The sequence below is a fragment of the Schistocerca cancellata genome, chromosome 2 (genome assembly GCF_023864275.1).
Source record: "Schistocerca cancellata isolate TAMUIC-IGC-003103 chromosome 2, iqSchCanc2.1, whole genome shotgun sequence".
Classification (NCBI taxonomy): domain Eukaryota; kingdom Metazoa; phylum Arthropoda; class Insecta; order Orthoptera; family Acrididae; genus Schistocerca; species Schistocerca cancellata.
In genome coordinates, this window is record NC_064627.1 from 565,401,882 (window position 1) to 565,423,216 (window position 21,335).

General features: G+C 45.1%; 1 protein-coding gene and 1 non-coding gene across 2 annotated transcripts in view; both read left to right on the forward strand.

Annotated features, from left to right (window-relative positions):
* Positions 1–21,335, forward strand: part of LOC126156485 (uncharacterized transmembrane protein DDB_G0289901-like) — a 455,508-nt gene that overhangs the window by 133,323 nt on the left and 300,850 nt on the right. Inside the window, exon 3 of the mRNA XM_049916313.1 lies at positions 17,884–17,943. Coding sequence (XP_049772270.1) covers positions 17,884–17,943 — 60 coding nt within the window. The remainder of the gene's footprint in view (positions 1–17,883; positions 17,944–21,335) is intronic.
* On the forward strand, positions 10,265–10,336 carry Trnas-acu (transfer RNA serine (anticodon ACU)). Its single transcript has one exon. It is a non-coding gene; the product is annotated as a tRNA-Ser (tRNA).

A 21,335-nucleotide genomic window follows, 5' to 3' on the forward strand; every position in this document is an offset into this window, starting at 1 on the left:
TTCCACTATTATCAAACCATAAATTACTACCGTTATCTTGTCATGAAAACACTTTTACCAGAATTCGGTTTCGACCGTCAAGGTTTGGTCAGTTAAAATATTTAGCAGAGCGTGGTTTCGATCCACGGACCTCTGGGTTATGGGCCCAGCACGCTTCCACTGCGCCACTCTGCTTGTGTGAAGTTTGGTGATCTGAAGTACAATTTGAAATTGATCAAAGCAAAACTGCTGACGTGGCATATGATATACTGATTTCCATGGCATGAAAACTGCGAGGAAGAAATTATCCTTTCGCAAACGGTAGCAGCGCAGTGAGTACTGGACGTTGTAGCTAAGTGATGCAAATGCACGTGCGATGAGAAATTGATTTACGAAGTGGTGATCCATTGTAGCGCAAGAAATGAAACCACATTAATTTGCAATACATTGTCTGTACAGGGATACAGTTTTCATGGACAGCCAAGGATTTATCTTAAAAGATGATTAAGCGTAGGGTCAAAATAGACACATTTTACATTGATATGTGGCATACCTGTTTAGTAAGTACTTTTATAATAGAATAGTGCTGTCAGTGACTGCCACGAGTAGGGATTTTCACTGTGGTGGCCACCAGCCGTAAGAAGGACCATCAGGCGAGGCACGGCAAACTACAGAGCACTGAGGAGGGTTGTAATAATTATTGGTGCGTCACGACGGCCAACAGCTTCAGCGAATATGGAATGTGGTTAGTGTGGACCAATCTCCATGTACACGTAGCTTGAAGTGCCCCTTTAATTAAAGTGACAATCCTTCTAATCTGGAGGCCATCAGTGCGATTAACACAACTGTCTGAAAAACAAAGTATAATGATCGTCTTAGGCAAACCGTTTAAAAAGTATTAAGGTTTTCAGCAAAAAGAAAGTTATTAGTAATGTAAGATGTAATTCCGCAGCAGTTGTCACTATTTCTAAAGCGAAAGGATTCTCACGATTGCATATGGGTTCCCCGTCCAATAGACGCCTCATTTGAGTGTGTATACGCTTGCAGTAAATGAAAAAATCTTCCCCTCTGTCCACAGGACACTTGACCGCGAGACTTCATTTTTTATGTTTTTGTAGAAAACCAAATCAAAAAAGCATGGAGCTCTCGCAAAATCAGTAGATTTTAGTTCATATCCTTCTTGTATTTTACAGCGATGCTTCTCGCAATTGACGCGAGGCCAGTGCCACATTGTTCCTTGAACATTACAGTCATTTCACATACAGCGTGTCTGCATCTTCACATTGGCGACAGTGCCAGACGACTTCCATTGATTCTGGTTACCGTTGAAGCCAGGTTCATTAAGTGTGTTCTATCTCGGAAACCTTTTGGAGTAGGGCAACATCAGACTCAGTCTGATGTTATTCCCAGCTAGGCACAAGTTTTACTTTTGACAGGATATTATCTGGTCCAGTTTCTGACTATTGCTTTTTAGCAATGTAATTTTACGATTTAGCAACATTTATTTTGATGAAGACACTCCTAGTAGGTGTCAAAACCCATGTCAATGCACCAACCGTTTATGTGCAACCGGTCGGCTGTTTAATCCTATGTTGAAATCAGTATCCGGTTGCTGGCTAACAGCCATGTTCCAAACTGAAATATTTTCTGACAAATATGCTTCCTAGTAGTGGTTTTGGATATCAGCACACTAAATTTCAAACTATCGAAGTAGCTATCTATAGCCAGAAATCACAATGTTACTCGTAACTGCCTTTCGATCTTTCTCGTTTTAACATTAATAAATGATTTTTGTTGTTTGTGGACGTATTACAACACTGCGACTGTTGAAAGGCGCACAATTTTACATGATGATATTTCAAGATGCAAGGCATCCCCTCTTCGGATGTTAACATTTATTTACGAGTGCCAGCCGGAGTGGCCGAGCGGTTCTAGGCGCTTCAATCTGGAACCGCGCGACCGCTACGGCCGCAGGTTCGAATCCTGCTCGGGCATGGATGTGTGTGATGTCCTTAGGTAAGTTAAGTTTAAGTAGTTCTAAGAGATTGATGACCTTGAAGTTAAGTCCCATAGTGCTCAGAGCCATTTGAACCATTTACGAGTGGTGAACATTGTTTACTTACTAACGGAGTTGCACAATTTTACAACGGAAGTTTTTAAGAAGCCTACTGCAAAACGCTCAAGTAGAAAAATACTGCTCACGACGCGTAAATAATTGTAAATATTTGCAGGTCGTCCAAACATAAACTGAATGTCTTTTGGGCCGCCGGTGTGGCCGTGCGGTTCTAGGCGCTTCAGTCTGGAACCGCGTCACTGCTACGGTCGCACGTTCGAATCCTGACTCGGGCATGGATGTGTGTGATGTCCATAGGTTAGTTAGGTTTAAGTAGTTCTAAGTTCTAGGGGACTGATGACCACAGATGTCAAGTCCCATAGTTCTCAGAGCCATTTGAACCATTTTTTTGAATGTCTTTTGAGGCATACTTTCCTGGCGTGGCATGTGAGAAAAGGGGTGCCATCCACAACAGTGCCTTATCCCTTAAACATTAACGTCTCGGACGGTATTGTTTCGATTTTATGCTCTAGGAGCGCTGCTGTCACGTCAGGTGAGAAGGCGACCTGCGAGCTTAAGAAAGTATGTGAAACAGGCCCGGGGTGTTCTCAGAGGTTGCCCATGCCTGCGTTAGCACGGTGTCTACTGCGAGTGACTAATTTTCTGTCCGTTGTGCTTGTGTCAGAATCGATGGCGTGACGCGAAAGCTTACTATTGGTAAGTAGGTTCACGTAATACCGATTCTGAGGCAATGCTTTAATTTTGTTATACGACATTCTAATTAAAGAACCTTCAACATCGCAGCGCGTCAGCACTCGTTGGTTAATATATTAAAAAACTAAAAACCCGCCTCGATTGCGAAAAAAGCACCTAGTTTTCAGTGTTAACCCAGGTTTCGTCGTAAATAAGTACACCTTCTTCAGAACAGCAATAAAACCCACAAGTGCGTAAGAAGACCTTTGTCAATGATTAAAAGAACACCAAACCTATACATTTATAAACGAAAAAGAAAAGGAAAACACAAACACTACATATGTACAAAATCAAATGTACTACTTAACTTAATGGTGTACGCTCCACCTCACACCGGCCTATGTTCGGTGGGCCATGACCCGCCATAAACTGCAGCTACAAATGGTCGCTCACTTACAGGCCTGACCCGCTACCTATGCACATGCGCAACACAAGGGAAGTTACTTGAATGCGCATGCGCATACGAATACGAGAAAGTTTATATATGGGTCGGGGCTAAAAAGCCCATATATTCCCAACCGCGGATCAACGTATGTCAAAAAATGGAATGGATAGAACAAGAGACGAGCTAAACAGGAGATGAAACCTAAAAATAACCACACACGGTTGCTTATGCTAGTAAAGAAACTTATATATGAAGCTACCTATGACAACAGGACGAACTCAAAACTATACCTAAAGCCAGTAGTTAGCCTGGAAGTGGGGGAGGGGGGGGGGCGTGCTGAGGGGACTAATCTAAAGACGTCGTGGTAATAAAGACATAGGGATAAAACGTGAGGTGTTCAACAGGCTAAAATCACCTTCATCGTAAAAGGAAAATGAGCATAAAAAGAAATAAGATGAACAGCTTGACCAACCGCGCTCGCCAATCAGCGCACGCATGTGAAAATCCCCAGATCATCAGATTTACAAGTATGAAGAACCAAGTGAGGCGCGAAACCTTCAAAAAAATTTCTATTTCTTAGTAGGAGTAGGTCGTTAAGGATGTTGTCTTTAGCATGTTGCAGATGCTTAAAGATCTGCATTTCTTCCAAAACATCCAGTTTTAAGCCCTTAACCTCGGCATGAAGTAACTCGATATTAACTGGAGAGCTCGGCGAATGAGCCGTTTGCACAAGGTGTTCCGCATAAGTAGAGCCCTTAGTACCGTCACCGCTTCTAGTAGGAATATGCTCTTTATACCTGAGACCCAGAGCTCGTCCCGTTTGCCGGATGTAAAATTTTGGACAATCCCCGCATGTAATTTTATATACACTCCTGGAAATTGAAATAAGAACACCGTGAATTCATTGTCCCAGGAAGGGGAAACTTTATTGACACATTCCTTGGGTCAGATACATCACATGATCACACTGACAGAACCACAGGCACATAGACACAGGCAACAGAGCATGCACAATGTCGGCACTAGTACAGTGTATATCCACCTTTCGCAGCAATGCAGGCTGCTATTGTCCCATGGAGACGATCGTAGAGATGCTGGATGTAGTCCTGTGGAACGGCTTGCCATGCCACTTCCACCTGGCGCCTCAGTTGGACCAGCGTTCGTGCTGGACGTGCAGACCGCGTGAGACGACGCTTCATCCACTCCCAAACATGCTCAATGGGGGACAGATCCGGAGATCTTGCTGGCCAGGGTAGTTGACTTACACCTTCTAGAGCACGTTGGGTGGCACGGGATACATGCGGACGTGCATTGTCCTGTTGGAACAGCAAGTTCCCTTGCCGGTCTAGGAATGGTAGAACGATGGGTTCGATGACGGTTTGGATGTACCGTGCACTATTCAGTGTCCCCTCGACGATCACCAGTGGTGTACGGCCAGTGTAGGAGATCGCTCCCCACACCATGATGCCGGGTGTTGGCCCTGTGTGCCTCGGTCGTATGCAGTCCTGATTGTGGCGCTCACCTGCACGGCGCCAAACACGCATACGACCATCATTGGCACCAAGGCAGAAGCGACTCACGTCGCTGAAGACGACACGTCTCCATTCGTCCCTCCATTCACGCCAGTCGCGACACCACTGGAGGCGGGCTGCACGATGTTGGGGCGTGAGCGGAAGACGGCCTAACGGTGTGCGGGACCGTAGCCCAGCTTCATGGAGACGGTTGCGAATGGTCCTCGCCGATACCCCAGGAGCAACAGTGTCCCTAATTTGCTGGGAAGTGGCGGTGCGGTCCCCTACGGCACTGCGTAGGATCCTACGGTCTTGGCGTGCATCCGTGCGTCGCTGCGGTCCGGTCCCAGGTCGACGGGCACGTGCACCTTCCGCCGACCACTGGCGACAACATCGATGTACTGTGGAGACCTCACGCCCCACGTGTTGAGCAATTCGGCGGTACGTCCACCCGGCCTCCCGCATGCCCACTATACGCCCTCGCTCAAAGTCCGTCAACTGCACATACGGTTCACGTCCACGCTGTCGCGGCATGCTACCAGTGTTAAAGACTGCGATGGAGCTCCGTATGCCACGGCAAACTGGCTGACACTGACGGCGGCGGTGCACAAATGCTGCGCAGCTAGCGCCATTCGACGGCCAACACCGCGGTTCCTGGTGTGTCCGCTGTGCCGTGCGTGTGATCATTGCTTGTACAGCCCTCTCGCAGTGTCCGGAGCAAGTATGGTGGGTCTGACACACCGGTGTCAATGTGTTCTTTTTTCCATTTCCAGGAGTGTACATCTGATTGGGAAAGTTTATCGCTCTTTATCATTCTAATTAGTTACTCATAACACTTAACAGTCATATGTGGATTCCGCTCAATTTTTTCCTTTTAAATCTGCTAACATTGTTTCAGTTTCCTTTTTATCCGGCAGTGTCTGTGAGAAAAAAAGCTGGAGATATTTTATGTAGGACGGATGAAGGCTGACCATACGCAGTCACCAGGTTTGTCCCTCGGTGGCGAGGAGAACGAAGTAACATTTTCTGTAGGAAGCGCAAGGAGTGGAACAGTGCGTCCCCTGCGGCTCTTTCTGGGCGGCCGCTAGGAGGAATGGTGCCGTATTGTCAGTTTGGCAGGAGGCGGTAACGGAGCGCGCTGAGTGGCTGGCACCGTGTCAGAGACGGGCGCCGACCCGCGCAGCGCGACGTACGTTAGCGGAGGCAGGGCGGGGCTGCGTGACCTGGCGAGCGAAGCCACGCAACGGCACCTGTCCACCCAGAGCCACTGGAGCGGTCACGGCCGGGGGCCACTCCTCCAGCACCAGAGGGGGGCGCCGAGACAGCGAGAGTGGCGCTACCCACTGACCCGGCACAAGCAGGGGGGTCACTCCACCGACGGGGCGTGCCTCGTGGTTCGAAAAACGCCCAGGCACTTACGTACCTTAAAACGGGTTGTAAGGCGAACCCTTCTCATCGACATCAGTCAGTTATAGAATTACGACATACCGGGTGATCAAAATGTCAGTATAAATTTGAAAACGGAATAAATCACGGAATAATGTAGATAGAGAGGTACAAATTGACACACATGCTTGGAATGACATGGGGTTTTATTAGAACCAAAAAAAATACAAAAGTTCAAAAATGGCGCTTCATCTGATCAGAATAGCAATAATTAGCACAACAAAAAAAAAATGGCTCTGAACACCATGGGACTTAACATCTATGGTCATCAGTCCCCTAGAACTTTTTTTTTTTTTTGGTCATCAGTCTACTGACTGGTTTGATGCGGCCCGCCACGAATTCCTTTCCTGTGCTAACCTCTTCATCTCAGAGTAGCACTTGCAACCTACGTCCTCAATTATTTGCTTGGCATATTCCAATCTCTGTCTTCCTCTACAGTTTTTGCCCTCTACAGCTCCCTCTAGTACCATGGAAGTCATTCCCTCATGTCTTAGCAGATGTCCTATCATCCTGTCCCTTCTCCTTATAAGTGTTTTCCACATATTCCTTTCCTCTCCGATTCTGCGTAGAACCTCCTCATTCCTTACCTTATCAGTCCACCCAATTTTCAACATTCGTCTATAGCACCACATCTCAAATGCTTCGATTCTCTTCTGTTCCGGTTTTCCCACAGTCCATGTTTCACTACCATACAATGCTGTACTCCAGACGTACATCCTCAGAAATTTCTTCCTCAAATTAAGGCCGGTATTTGATATTAGTAGACGTCTCTTGGCCAGAAATGCCTTTTTTGCCATAGCCAGTCTGCTTTTGATGTCCTCCTTGCTCCGTCCGTCATTGGTTAGTTTACTTCCTAGGTAGCAGAATTCCTTAACTTCATTGACTAGAACATTGCTATAACTTAGAACTACTTAAACCTAACTAACCTAAGGACAGCACACAACACCCAGTCATCACGAGGCAGAGAAAACCCCTGACCCCGCCGGGAATCGAACCCGGGCGCGAGAAGCGAGAACGCTACCGCACGACCACGAGCTGCGGACAATTAGCGTAACAGAGTAAGACAAAGCACAGATGATGTTCTTTACAGGAAATGCTCAATATGTCCACCATCACTCCTCAACAATAGCTGTAGTCGAGGAATAATGTTGTGAACAGCACTGTAAAGCATGTCCGGAGTTATGGTGAGGCATTGGCGTCGGATGTTGTATTTCAGCATCCCTAGAGATGTCGGTCGATCATGATACACTTGCGACTTCAGATAACCCCAAAGCCAATAATCGCACGGACTGAGGTCTGGGGACCTGGGAGGCCAAGCATGACGAAAGTGGCGGATGAGCACACGATCATCACCAAACGACGCGCGCAAGAGATACTTCACGCGTCTAGCAATATGGGGTGGAGCGCCATCCTGCAGAAACATCGTCCGTTCCAGCTGGTGTTTATCAGCCAGGCTGGCGATGATGCGATTCTGTAACATATCGGCGTACCTCTCACCCGTCACGGTAGCAGTTACTAAACCAGAATCAGCGCCATTTGTCGGACATTTCGTGAACTTTGTTTTTGTTTATTTTTTGGTTCTAATAAAACCCTGTGTCATTCCAAGCATGTGAGTCAATTTTTACCTCTCTATCTACATTATTCCGTGGTTTATTACGTTTTCAAATTCATACTTCAAATGGTTCAAATGGCTCTGAGCACTATGGGACTTAACATCTACGGTCATCAGTCCCCTAGAACTTAGAAATACTTAAACCTAACTAACCTAAGGACATCACACAACACCCAGTCATCACGAGGCAGAGAAAATCCCTGACCCCGCCGGGAATCGAATCCGGGACAAATTTATACTGACTTTTTGATCACCCAATCGTCGGCGCCAACTCATTGGATTACGATGCTGTCTTCTACTACAGCAACATCACGTTAGTACTCGTCCAGCTGGAAAACATACAGTATCACTGCGTTAGAACTTTTACCGGAGCGTTGCCTTCAACATCGACCACTGCTGTTTTCCTTGAAGTAACAGATATTCCTCTACATTTTCGGCATCAGACTCTGAACTCTATAGTCCGCAATTGTTCAGATATCAATCGAGGCACAGAAGCTTCGTCACGCCCAGTTATCGTCATTTACCGTTTCTGTCTTGCAACTTACAGGCCGCTACTGCGTCGTAACAGCGATTCAACCGAATCACTTCCTTACTATGCAGTTCACCGGACTGACCAATTATCCGAAATTCCCTTACTGCTCAGTTTTCATCTGCTCCCAAAAAGTGAAACGTTTAACACTAACAACGTATACGACAGAACCGTGCAAATTAATTGTCCATAAGTTTTATGCAACGTTTTTCTGTGTTAGAAGCAATGAACAGCAAAAAGTTTCATAATAATAAGTGCTGTAAGCACAGTTAAACCCTATTAATCAAATGAAACTGTATGATTCCAAAGACCTTTTCAAATCTGAAGTATTTGTGATGTATTTATGTAGACTGAAGCGACGAATGATAATCTGTGCGATTCAATCTTACGATTCAATAGATAGACAAACATTATATCACACCTTAGAGGAGTTCAGGATTGACAGGAAGACATGGTCAATTATTCAATAGGCATTAACAGATACAACCTCCAAAGTTAAACTCATGGTAGAAACATCAGAAGCATTTCATATCCATACTGCTGTTCGCCTTCTGTTTAACATGGTTCTGAAAAAAATTGTGAGGATATGGGAAAAGGAAATAAAAGGAATTCAGCTTGGGATTGAAAAAGAGCAGAGAATTAGGGTGAAGTTTCTGGCTTTCGCGAACGATCTTGCCATTCTAACGAACAATAGAGAGGAAGCCAAACTTGCATTGGAAAAACTGAGCTACAAATCTCCTACGAGAAAACACAGTACATGGAAAACAAACCTGTAGATAATCTCCCCATTACTACTCAATACGGGAAAGTGTCACAAGTTGCCCACTTCAGATATCTGGGAGAGATAATCCAACCATCAGGACTGAACTCAATAACCAATAAAGATAGAATTTCCAGATTACCAAAAACATATAAGCTCACTTGGAATCACTATAATAAAAAATCTATTTCTGTCAATGCGAAACTAAGGCCTTACAACACAGTAGTCCTACAAGAAACACTTTATGCTGCAGAAACTACAGTGATTCATGGCCATACTAAGATCAGAGAGATTGAAAAGCAGGAAAGAAAAATTCTGAGGAAAATATATGAACCAGTGTTTCGGAAAGGAATTTGGATAAAGAGGCAACTAGAGAGATTTACAAAGACGTCGAAACAATAAAACACGCCATTAGAAAGAGAAGGATGAAATTTTGTGGACATATCTGCAGGATGAATAAAAGCAGACTCACAAGACAAATCTTTGTGATAATAAACAAGAGCAAAAACAAGACAAAATGGATCACTGAAGCAGAATAAGACATTAAAGAACTGGGGATCACACAAGACAACATAAACAATAGAGAACAGTTTAGAAACATCATACAGAAACTCACACTTAAACAAGAACATAAGGACAACAGAACGATAAAAAGATGGTCGGAAGAACGCAAGAGAAAACACAGTGAACGTATGAAGAGAATTTGGGAAGAACGAAGAAAGAAGAAGAAATCATGACTACTGAAGTTCAATCGCTCTCTCAAAAGGGAATAATCGAAAATAATAATAGTAAAGGTGCGACATAAAGTCAAGAAGAAGGTTAACGACGCTTATAGTAAATATGTGTAGATCCGTTGTTAAGCTGGTTAGGTCGCATCAAAAGTCATACAGCAGGCGAAGAATGATTTTATATATCACAAAGCATGCATCACGCCTCTCTGAATTACACTATCATCAGAAATCCAAGTGCAAATGTAGCAGAAGGACAAGAGTCGTGTACCTGGTAAGGCTCTTGTCCTTTTGCTGCCTTTGCATTTGGTGTTCTGAAGATCGAAATAATTCCGAAACGCATGATGCACGCTTTGTGGTCAATAAAACCATTCTTCGCCTGCTGTATGGCTTTTTATGCGACCATGCCAGCTTAACTACAGATCTACGCATGTCTGCGTGGATGGGAATTTGGAATGAGGAGGAAGGAGTGCTAGAGCAGTCCGTGGCAGTTGTGCAAGGCCACTATGCCAGGGTGGCGTAGTGGTTAGTACATCTGCCTACTGAGCAGGAAACCCGGGTTCGAATCCCGCCTTTGGTACAATTTTGCATTCGTCGCATCATTTTGCATGTGTACATCATAACTCAAATGGTTCAAATGGCTCTGAGCACTATGGGACTCAACTGCTGAGGTCATTAGTCCCCTAGAACTTAGAACTAGTTAAACCTAACTAACCTAAGGACATCACAAACATCCATGCCCGAGGCAGGATTAGAACCTGCGACCGTAGCGGTCTTGCGGTTCCAGACTGCAGCGCCTTTAACCGCACGGCCACTTCGGCCGGCTTACATCGTAACTCCTACTAGTTTGAATATTCTGGGAGACACAGAGTGGACTTTGCAATCCAGATCGACAAACAGGTGGATCCGATGTGAGGTTTTAAGGTGCAAAGCGGCGAGGTCATCAACTCCCGAAGAGGCCGACACTGTGAGAAACAAAAAGAAAAGCCAAGAACTGCTTATCTGCCTCACGCTGACCCAATATCCGAAACGATCAGTACACTCTTACGGAAATAACCGAGCAAACCAGATGTGGTCGAGCACTATCTCGCGTATAGTGACGGAACGAAATACAAAGAGATGAGTATCGCGGTGCAAGCGTCAAGTTTCTGGAATAGCATAAGTAAGGAGTCTATCAAAATAAAGATGGAAAACCTTATAAACCGGGACAGATGGCTTAATTTAAGCAGAGCTTGGGATCCGGCACTCGATTTAGTGAGACCGTACGCGTCATCTCGTGCATCAGACCTGCTAAAGGCCGAGAGAATCGCAGCTGTCACGGAATAGGTCTAAGGCGCTGCAGTCATGGACTGTGCGGCTGATCCTGGCGGAGGTTCGAGTCCTCCATCGGGCATGGGTGTGTGTGTTTGTCCTTAGGGTAATTTGGGTTAAGTAGCGTGTAAGCTTAGGGACTGATGACCTTCGCAGTTAAGTCCCATACGATTTCACACACATTTGAACATTTGTCACGGAATAACAGCGCGGGCTTGGAAAAACAAATGAGCAAGACATGAGCATCAATGCGCGCAGCAGGCGCCAGGAGTCGAATTTGTTATAAGCAGCGGCGCGACAGCAGTAATACAGTCTGTCTGGTGTCCAGCCGGCGAGTACACATAACACTACAGCTCATAGTAATAAAGACGACTGGGCAGCTTATCGAAATAGGAATCAACAACTTGGCTGAACACCCGGAAGCATACCGACAAATAATCTCACATTTCGCGAGGCGGGAGCAACACGCAGGCCACACACGGTGCTTCGTCTGTTCGCGAGACCCCTTGTCGCGATGTTGGATACAATAAATGATGACACCCGGCTACAGATTACGTATGCAGAGATATACAACCCGTCCAAGCGGTATCGAATCGATTTGATCAGATAAGACGTCCGCAGAAACGCACTGCTGCACTGGAGCTGGATGTGCATCATGTCCCAGCATTCCGAGCCCCTCGCTAAAACAGCGGCTTCACAGAAACATTTCTTCAGAGCAATGGACTCTTGACAAGTGAAGAGGCAGGTCCAGCATAGAGGCGTGTGTCCACCAGCAAGTGACTTCCGCAAACACTTGCTGAGGTGCTTATATTAACTCAAAAGCTTATTTCTGCAAGTCACTTTGGCAAGTTACTTTCAAAAACTTCTGCATGTACTTGCAGAAGTGTTGACACTAAAGTCGCGTCATGAGACACTCGAGTGCATGTTAAGCGTGTATCGCTTAAAAATTATAGCAGCTGACAGCGTTGTGTCGGCCGGTGTGGCCGTGCGGTTCTAGGCGCTTCAGTCTGGAAGCGCGTGACCGCTACGGTCGCAGGTTCGAATCCTGCCTCGGGCATGGATGTGTGTGATGTCCTTAGGTTAGTTAGTTTTAATTAGTTCTAAGTTCTAGGCGACTGATGACCTCAGAAGTTAAGTCGCATAGTGCTCAGAGCCATTTGAATCATTTTTTTATAGCGTTGTTCCATTTTCATTCATTCTTCTTATTATTATTATTATTATTGTTATTGTTATTATCATTATTATTATTTAAAAACAAACGAAAGGTTAAGAAAAACGAAATATTTAAGTTATCTAGAAACACTATCGAATGAACTAAAATCAAATGGGTTCGCTTAGATTGAAAACTTTTGAGACTGTAGTAAATGCAAGTTTAGAATATCTCATGTCCATTGTACAATGAAATATTCGAAAACAGGGCAGGAATTGGAAAAGCCGATCGATTAAAACCGATACAAGTATTTTATTTCTCAATAAGCGATATTTTTCGGTATTTGTTTGGTCTCAGTTACGACAGGATTTTTTTTTCACATCTTACTAATAATCGAGTAAAAAGCCGACATATCAACTTGCCACAGCAGCAGTGATAAAATTTTTGATTTTTAAATAAAACTTTTTTTTAAGCGCTTAATGTTTATTCGTAAAATTTTCATTGCTTTGAATATCGGACTACCGTACAAATTGGAAAAAGTGGTCAGCGCTAGCCTACAGCTAGAAACTAGTAATAAACACATGGCATAAGAATGGGTACAGCGTAGCAGAGATATCTTTCGCGTGTCCTGTCTGATGGTAAGCATATACGTGCAGCGTGCGAGACTTGCTCCACCCCCCCTCCACCCCCTCACGCTCTGAACTTTCTCGCTGTCGTCCTAGGACATCAGTTGTATCACAGAATAGTACCCTCCCTACCTAGGAAGTACCTGTATTTTACGAAGTGCACTGGCAATGAGCTACAATGCTCCATTTGCTGTAAACGATTGAAAACGGGAGGAAGTAGAACAAACTTGCGACATGTTCTGTGGAAGAGAAGCTAAGTTTAATTGATTTACCAATAATTTTATTGTCGTCCTGTAAACTTGGATAATAAGCGAACCCTTCATTTTATGGTTGCTTCTAGGTGAAAAATCGATACGATCCGGAAGTGACGATGGAGGGAAGTCATCAACTTGCGACTTTTCGGTCGCGCTGTCGCCGCACTCGTCTCCTTCACCTTCGCAATCTTTACTGAAGACAATAGACAGATTTCTGCGGCGGCCTCAACCAGAAATCGATCGTGATCTCCCACTGCTTCATTACAATTTTTCAATCTTTGTTCGAAGTCTACGTTAATTGCTGGAAGTAATAGGAGTAAAATTGCAAAAATTGGCTATCTCAGAAACGGTTATATTGAGCGATTTTAACAGTCAGATTAAATTGGAGACATCAAGAACCGGAGTAACAGAAAACCGGCTGTTTCAGCGATAACTGCCATCCCTAAATAAAAAACAAAAATGAGGCAAGCTATATTACCAAGAGCTTGCCTTTTAATTACTCTTTAGTCTTTGCAAACAGTATTTATTACTTTTGTTACAAAAGTAACGCAGTTATGTTTACTGTAACATTAAAAACTCAGTTACAATTTGAAGATATCTGTACTGTCATTCTACTTCCAAGTCTGCAGAAAAAGATTCATTTCGGACTTCCTTGGTTGACAGTGCGAATTATTTATGTTTATAGGTTCCAATAGTACGTTTGTTTTGTCTTTACGCCATTGTCCTTTTCCGTCAATGGCGCTTTCGTATCGGTACTGAACACACAAAACTTCTGCAAGTTGCAGCAACTGGTAAATCCAGCAAGTACTTGCAGTAAGTTGGAAGACAGTGTCTCCACTAACGTGCGAAAGCTACTTCTGGAAATTGGCAGAACTTGTGGAAGTTGACATGTTGGGGGCGTGTCCACGCCAAAGAACTTGCAGAAGTAGCTTCTGCGAGTAACTTGTGGTGGTTTAAGGGGGGTTTCACGTGTTCGATAATATTGTCGAACCGTCGGTATTTTGATCGTCTTAGGGTATGTATCGACGTATTATCAATACTACAAATATTGACAAGCAGTATTGATGGCCCTCAAAATATTCTCAGTATTGTCAGACATATTAAACTTTTAAAGCACAGCACTGATACTTTGACAATATTCTCCATTCACGTGTTTAGTGAAGCAAGTACACGTCTTTAGTGCGCACTGTTTGGGTTTTAAATTCTCCGTTGTATATCTTTCCTCAAATTCAATTTTTAAGTTCTCTTTTAACACAAAACAATTTTAATAGGGGTATGCGAGGGTAATCAATGTATAGACCACTTCAGGACGGTTAACGGAGGATTCTCTATGACGGTGCTAACTTCATTAATCTGAAAATGTTGTACAGACTGGTGAAGGACATAGCAGTTTGGAAAAACGCTCCCTGCAATGACTAGTAAGAAGTCTGCGAAATAAATATCAATTTCACCAAATTACCACAAAGCCGTAAAAAAAAAAGTTTTGTGTTGATTGCCCGAACATGTCATTGCCAGGCAGTTATTAATTGCTTCACAGGTATCCATAGAATATTAATAATTGTGTGTTGATATAACGGAGCCAACGGCCTTGCCGCAGTAGTAACGCCGGTTCCCGACAGATCACCGAAGTTAAACGCTGTCGGGCTGGGCTAGCACTTCGATGGCTGACCATCCGGTCTGCCGATCGCTGTTGGCAAGCGGGGTGCACCCAGCCCTAGTGAGGCAAATTAAGGAGCTCCTTGACTGAGAAGTTGCGGCTCCCGTCTCGTAAACTGACATACGGCCTGGAGAGCGGTGTGCTGACCACGTGCTCCTCCACATCCGCATCCAGTGACGCCTGTGGGTTGAGGATGACACGACGGCCGGTCGGTACCGTTGGGCCTTCCACGGCCTGTTCGGCTCATATTACGGCGCTAACTCTAAGAATGACTTGCCTGTCGCCAGAAGCCTCAAGTTGCTCCTAATCTCTTGTCATCTGCGACTGTCTCTCTCACTTACGTATTCAACGTGGTCAACTGACAGTTTTTTTCAATACTTTTCATACTGGAAGAACTCTTCAATATATTCGTGGTTTGACAAACTACTACTGTCAATAAATACTGAACGTGTGCAGGCCCCTTTACGTGCCAGTGGACGCACGTCTGAACAGTGGTGAGACTTCCGGCGCGGCAGCGATCGCCGTCCTTGTGTAGGCCGTCGGCTTTCTCCGGCCTTGATCGTGACCGCGCGGCGCGACGTGGCGTGGCTTGCCGTGGAGTGTTGTGTTACTCAACAGCCGGCCTGCCCGCTCCCGCCTCCCTCCTCAGCCCGTAACACGGCGTGACCCCTGCCCTGACAGCCGACACAGAGTAGCGCGCCGCGGCTGTTGCAACGCGTCTAGCGGCAGCCGCGCCCACCGCTCCATTCAAAAAAATGGTTCAAATGGCTCGGAGCACTATGGGACTTAAGATCTATGGTAATCAGTCCCCTAGAACTTAGAACTACTTAAACCTAACTAACCTAAGGACATCACACAACACCCAGTTATCACCCGCTCCATTCCTCCGGTAAAAATGGTTCAAGTGGCTCTGAGCACTATGGGACTTAACTTCTGAGGTCCTCAGTCCCCTAGAACTTAGAACTACTTAAACCGAACTAACCTAAGGACATCACGCACAACCATGCCCGAGGCAGGATTAGAACCTGCGACCGTAGCGTTCGCGCGGTTCCAGACTGTAGCGCCTAGAACCGCTTGGTCACCCCGGCCGGCTCCTCTGGTAACTCGACCAGCAACTGCCCTCTGTTTCTCTCTGTTTCTCCTAATCTTCAGTCCGAACAGTTGTTTGACGTAGCTCTCCCTGCTAGCATAGCCTCTGCACGTCTCTTTCGTCTCTGCATCGATGCAAACCTTGGACTCTGTCTACTACTACTTTGGGCCTCATCTATCTTTCCTTTTAGGCAAAGCCGGCCGTTGTGACCGTGCGGTTCTAGGCGCATCAGTCTGGAACCGCGTGACCGCTACGGTCGCAGGTTCGGATGTGTGTGATGTCCTTAGGTTAGTTCGGTTTAAGTAGTTCTAAGTTCTAGGGACTGATGAACTCAGATGTTAAGTCCCATAGTGCTCCGAGCCATTTTTTTTAGGCAAATGTGCCATAAATATCGATTACGTTAGTCCTCCTTGCGCTCAGGTACCATGCGACCGGATACGCAACGTGGTATTTCCATGTTCTGTTTCTTTCACTATTGTCCTCAGTACTTCTCATCACATTTTACATACCTGTCATCATTCCACAGCTGCAATACCAGATCAGATATGTCCAGCATCTTGGACGAATCTTTGCTTAACGCTAAATCTTTCTCCACCTTTTTCATGACGCTCATACGGCTCTGGAAAAAACTACCCTGTACCATGCCTTTTTCCTAAACCACTCTCTACTCCAGATCAAGTTAAGGGTTTACTCTCTATAACTGCCGTAGCTTCCCTCATGTCATTTTAAAATATAAATAGATAACGCACGAAAAGCAAGCAGCCTTATCTTATATACACATATAAAAAGTCTTTTAACAACTATATGAAGTTTGCAAGACATCTTATCTTGAATACGAAATATTTGTTTTCCTTTCGTTCAACAGAGAACCAGTATCTCTATCACATCATAAAGTATTCATGCTTTCTTCATCCCTTTCCATTTCTACTTATTTTCTTCCATCTTATCTGCCGATCTTTCCCCCGTTTCAGCCTGCTCTTGAGACTAGCCAATTTCTTCTCTACATTGCTTCCTTCTGTGCTGCTGTCACACATTTCTCTTAAATCTCATTATTCACATTTGAAAAGAACGAATCTAGTAAAAAGCTTAACACAGCTTTAATAAGACTGACATTTCTAAAATTCCACACATTCATTACTATATGAATTATATAATTATGTATTATTATTATTGTTATTATTCTTATTATATATTATTTATGTCCTATATAAATCGTAGTTCACATACTAAGGTTGTCAGATTAGATGTAAGGCAGTTTCTAAATGTCCTTTTCTTGCCAGGTGTACATAACTTATGTATGTGTATAACTTTTTTCCTTTTCGATTTGCACATCTAATCTGTAGCATTGTTCTGTAGCTCCATATACGAAAAGCTCTTTTCTTGTGTAATTCTTCACGCTTTCCCGGCGAAGCGTTGTCATGCTGAATAATCGAGTTTCTGCCGTTTATTCGCGTCTTTCTTGCACGATATTTCAACTGCGTGACTCGCAGTATTGTTCAGGTGCTGCCTGATACTGACAGTATCGGACATTACCAGACAGCACCTGAAGAAGACTGCGACTCACTCAGTTGAAATATCGTGCAAGAAAGACGCGAATAAACGGCAGAAACCGGATTGTTCAACGTGACAGCTCTTTTCTCGCCTGAAGTGCTTATAGCCCACGCTTCCTTTGCGCACAGGGTTACACTACAGTTAGTTAAGCTCCGAATGTATTTCTTAGAACTTAAATTTAAAGTCGCCCTGTTGAGAGATCATTTCCAGCCACCTGCCCCCAAATGATACTAACGCGCGGTTTACCGAAAGGAAAGAGCCAATGCTCATTCGAATCTCCAGATTCCCGGCGAGTTTAATATTCTGTATCTTTACTCAGAAATGTCATTCTAGTACCGTACTTACCCGATATTAGAGCACCCATAAACATTACGGACTGTAAGATGAACAGGCAGCATACATTTAAGCATGAACTGCGTCCTAAACAGTATCTGAAGGGATTCATATTTAACTATGAAATCTAACAAAGTACTGTTGTTTCCTTTCAGGTCAACCAATGAGAGAACATCCACAAAACCCCGAGAGGCCTCTATAATAACGTGCGTAAGGTAAGTGCTGATAAAAGGAGTATTACGTTAGTTTATTATGCTTTGAGTGAAGGGCACTATATTACGGGAGAACTAACAGGACTCGGAATGCGTCAGACATCGTTGAACTATTGCAGGTTTACAAAAAGAAAGAGATATCAGTTAGTCTTCTTCAACAATCTAGATTTTAAACGCATTAACAATATTTTCCCAGTAACAACGATAAGATCATTTTCGATTATTCTATATAATCAAAAGACAAATAGATGATTGGTTCAAATGGCTCTGAGCACTATGGGACTTAACTACTGTGGTCATCAGTCCCCTAGAATTTAGAACTACTTAAACCTAACTAACCTAAGGACATCACACACATCCATGCCCGAGGCAGGATTCGAACCTGCGACCGTAGCGGTCACGCGGTTCCAGACTGTAGCGCCTATAACCGCACGGCCACTCCGGCCGGCCAAATAGATGATTGGTCTTATCTAGGACTAACTCGTAAGGAAGGTGACCAGAGAGCACACTCACGATAGAAATTTGTCAAGACGGCCTTGTGATAAATTATCAAGGGAATGCCGTTCGATACAGCGTTTGACCTATCGTCGTGATCAAAGTGCATTAACCACTAAACAAGTGAAACGTAGAACTTCTGACTCAGCAAGTTGTTGTTGATGTTGTGGTCTTCAGTCCTGAGACTGGTTTGATGCAGCTCTCCATGCTACTCTATCCTGTGCAAGCTTCTTCATCTCCCAGTACCTACTGCAACCTACATCCTTCTGAATCTACTTAGTGTATTCATCTCTTGGTCTCCCTCTACGGTTTTTACCCTCCACGCAGCCCTCCAATACTAAACTGGTGATCCCTTGATGCCTCAGAACATGTCCTACCATCCGATCCCTTCTTCTGGTCAAGTTGTGCCACAAACTTCTCTTCTCTCCAATCCTATTCAATACTTCCTCATTAGTTATGTGATCTACCCATCTAATCTTCAGCATTCTTCTGTAGCACCACATTTCGAAAGCTTCTATTCTCTTCTTGTCCCAACTATTTATCGTCCATGTTTCACTTCCATATATGGCAGTGAAGGAAACAAAAGAAAAATTCGGAGTAGGTATTAAAATCCATGGAGAAGAAATAAAAACTTTGAGGTTCGCCGATGACATTGTAATTGTCAGAGACAGCAAAGGACTTGGAAGAGCAGTTGAACGGAATGGATGGTGTCTTGAAAGGAGGATATAAGATGAACATCAACAAAAGCAAAAAACGAGGATATTGTAATGAAGTCGAATTAAGTCGGGTGATTCTGAGGGAATTAGATTAGGAAATGAGACACTTAAAGTAGTAAAGGAGTTTTGTTATTTGGGGAGCAAAATAAGTGATGATGGTCGAAGTAGAGAGGATATAAAATGTAGACTGGCATTGGCAAGGAAAGAGTTTCTGAAGAAGAGAAATTTGTTAACATCTAGTATAGATTTAAGTGTTAGGAAGTCGTTTCTGAAAGTATTTGTATGGAGCGTAGCCATATATCGAAGTGAAACATGGACGATAACTAGTATGGGCAAGAAGAGAATAGAAGCTTTCGAAATGTGGTGCTACAGAAGAATGCTGAAGATTAGATGGGTAGATCATATAACTAATGAGGAGGTACTGAATAGAACTGGGGAGAAGAGAAGTATGTGGCACAACTTGACTAGACGAAGGGATCAGTTGGTAGGATATGTTCTGAGGCATCAAGGGATCACCAGTTTAGTATTGGAGGGAAGCGTGGAGGGTAAAAATTGTAGAGGGAGACCAAGAGATGAATACACTAAGCAGATTCAGAAGGATGTAGGTTGCAGTAGGTCCTGGGAGATGAAGAAGCTTGCACAGGATAGAGTAGCATGGAGAGCTGCATCAAACCAGTCTCAGGACTGAAGACCACAACAACAACAACAACAACAACAGGTAGGTGGTTACGTAGCTGCATCGAAGTCATGCTACGTTGCACATACGCTGCAGTAATATCCTACAAAACGGAAACTGTTTGATCGCCCCTTATAAAATACAGTTGCGGAGCAGAGAACCTGAGCAACCGACTCTGAACTGTTAAGATAACTGTCGGAATTTGTTAGGGACTAGCTGGAAGTGGTGTGCTGACTGTTAGTGGAGTACATATTCCATTCTATTAGTGTGGTCTCGGAATCTTGCTGAATGGAGTTATATAGCTGTTGGCGTCAAACATAAATATGTTGCCAGTGAAGATACACTCCTGGAAATGGAAAAAAGAACTCATTGACACCGGTGTGTCAGACCCACCATACTTGCTCCGGACACTGCGAGAGGGCTGTACAAGCAATGATCACATGCACGGCACAGCGGACACACCAGGAACCGCGGTGTTGGCCGTCGAATGGCGCTAGCTGCGCAGCATTTGTGCACCGCCGCCGTCAGTGTCAGCCAGTTTGCCGTGGCATACGGAGCTCCATCGCAGTCTTCAACACTGGTAGCATGCCGCGACAGCGTGGACGTGAACCGTATGTGCAGTTGACGGACTTTGAGCGAGGGCGTATAGTGGGCATGCGGGAGGCCGGGTGGACGTACCGCCGAATTGCTCAACACGTGGGGCGTGAGGTCTCCACAGTACATCGATGTTGTCGCCAGTGGTCGGCGGAAGGTGCACGTGCCCGAAGACCTGGGACCGGACCGCAGCGACGCACGGATGCACGCCAAGACCGTAGGATCCTACGCAGTGCCGTAGGGGACCGCACCGCCACTTCCCAGCAAATTAGGGACACTGTTGCTCCTGGGGTATCGGCGAGGACCATTCGCAACCGTCTCCATGAAGCTGGGCTACGGTCCCGCACACCGTTAGGCCGTCTTCCGCTCACGCCCCAACATCGTGCAGCCCGCCTCCAGTGGTGTCGCGACAGGCGTGAATGGAGGGACGAATGGAGACGTGTCGTCTTCAGCGATGAGAGTCGCTTCTGCCTTGGTGCCAATGATGGTCGTATGCGTGTTTGGCGCCGTGCAGGTGAGCGCCACAATCAGGACTGCATACGACCGAGGCACACGGGGCCAACACCCGGCATCATGGTGTGGGGAGCGATCTCCTACACTGGCCGTACACCACTGGTGATCGTCGAGGGGACACTGAATAGTGCACGGTACATCCAAACCGTCATCGAACCCATCGTTCTACCATTCCTAGACCGGCAAGGGAACTTGCTGTTCCAACAGGACAATGCACGTCCGCATGTATCCCGTGCCACCCAACGTGCTCTAGAAGGTGTAAGTCTACTACCCTGGCCAGCAAGATCTCCGGATCTGTTCCCCATTGAGCATGTTTGGGACTGGATGAAGCGTCGTCTCACGCGGTCTGCACGTCCAGCACGAACGCTGGTCCAACTGAGGCGCCAGGTGGAAATGGCATG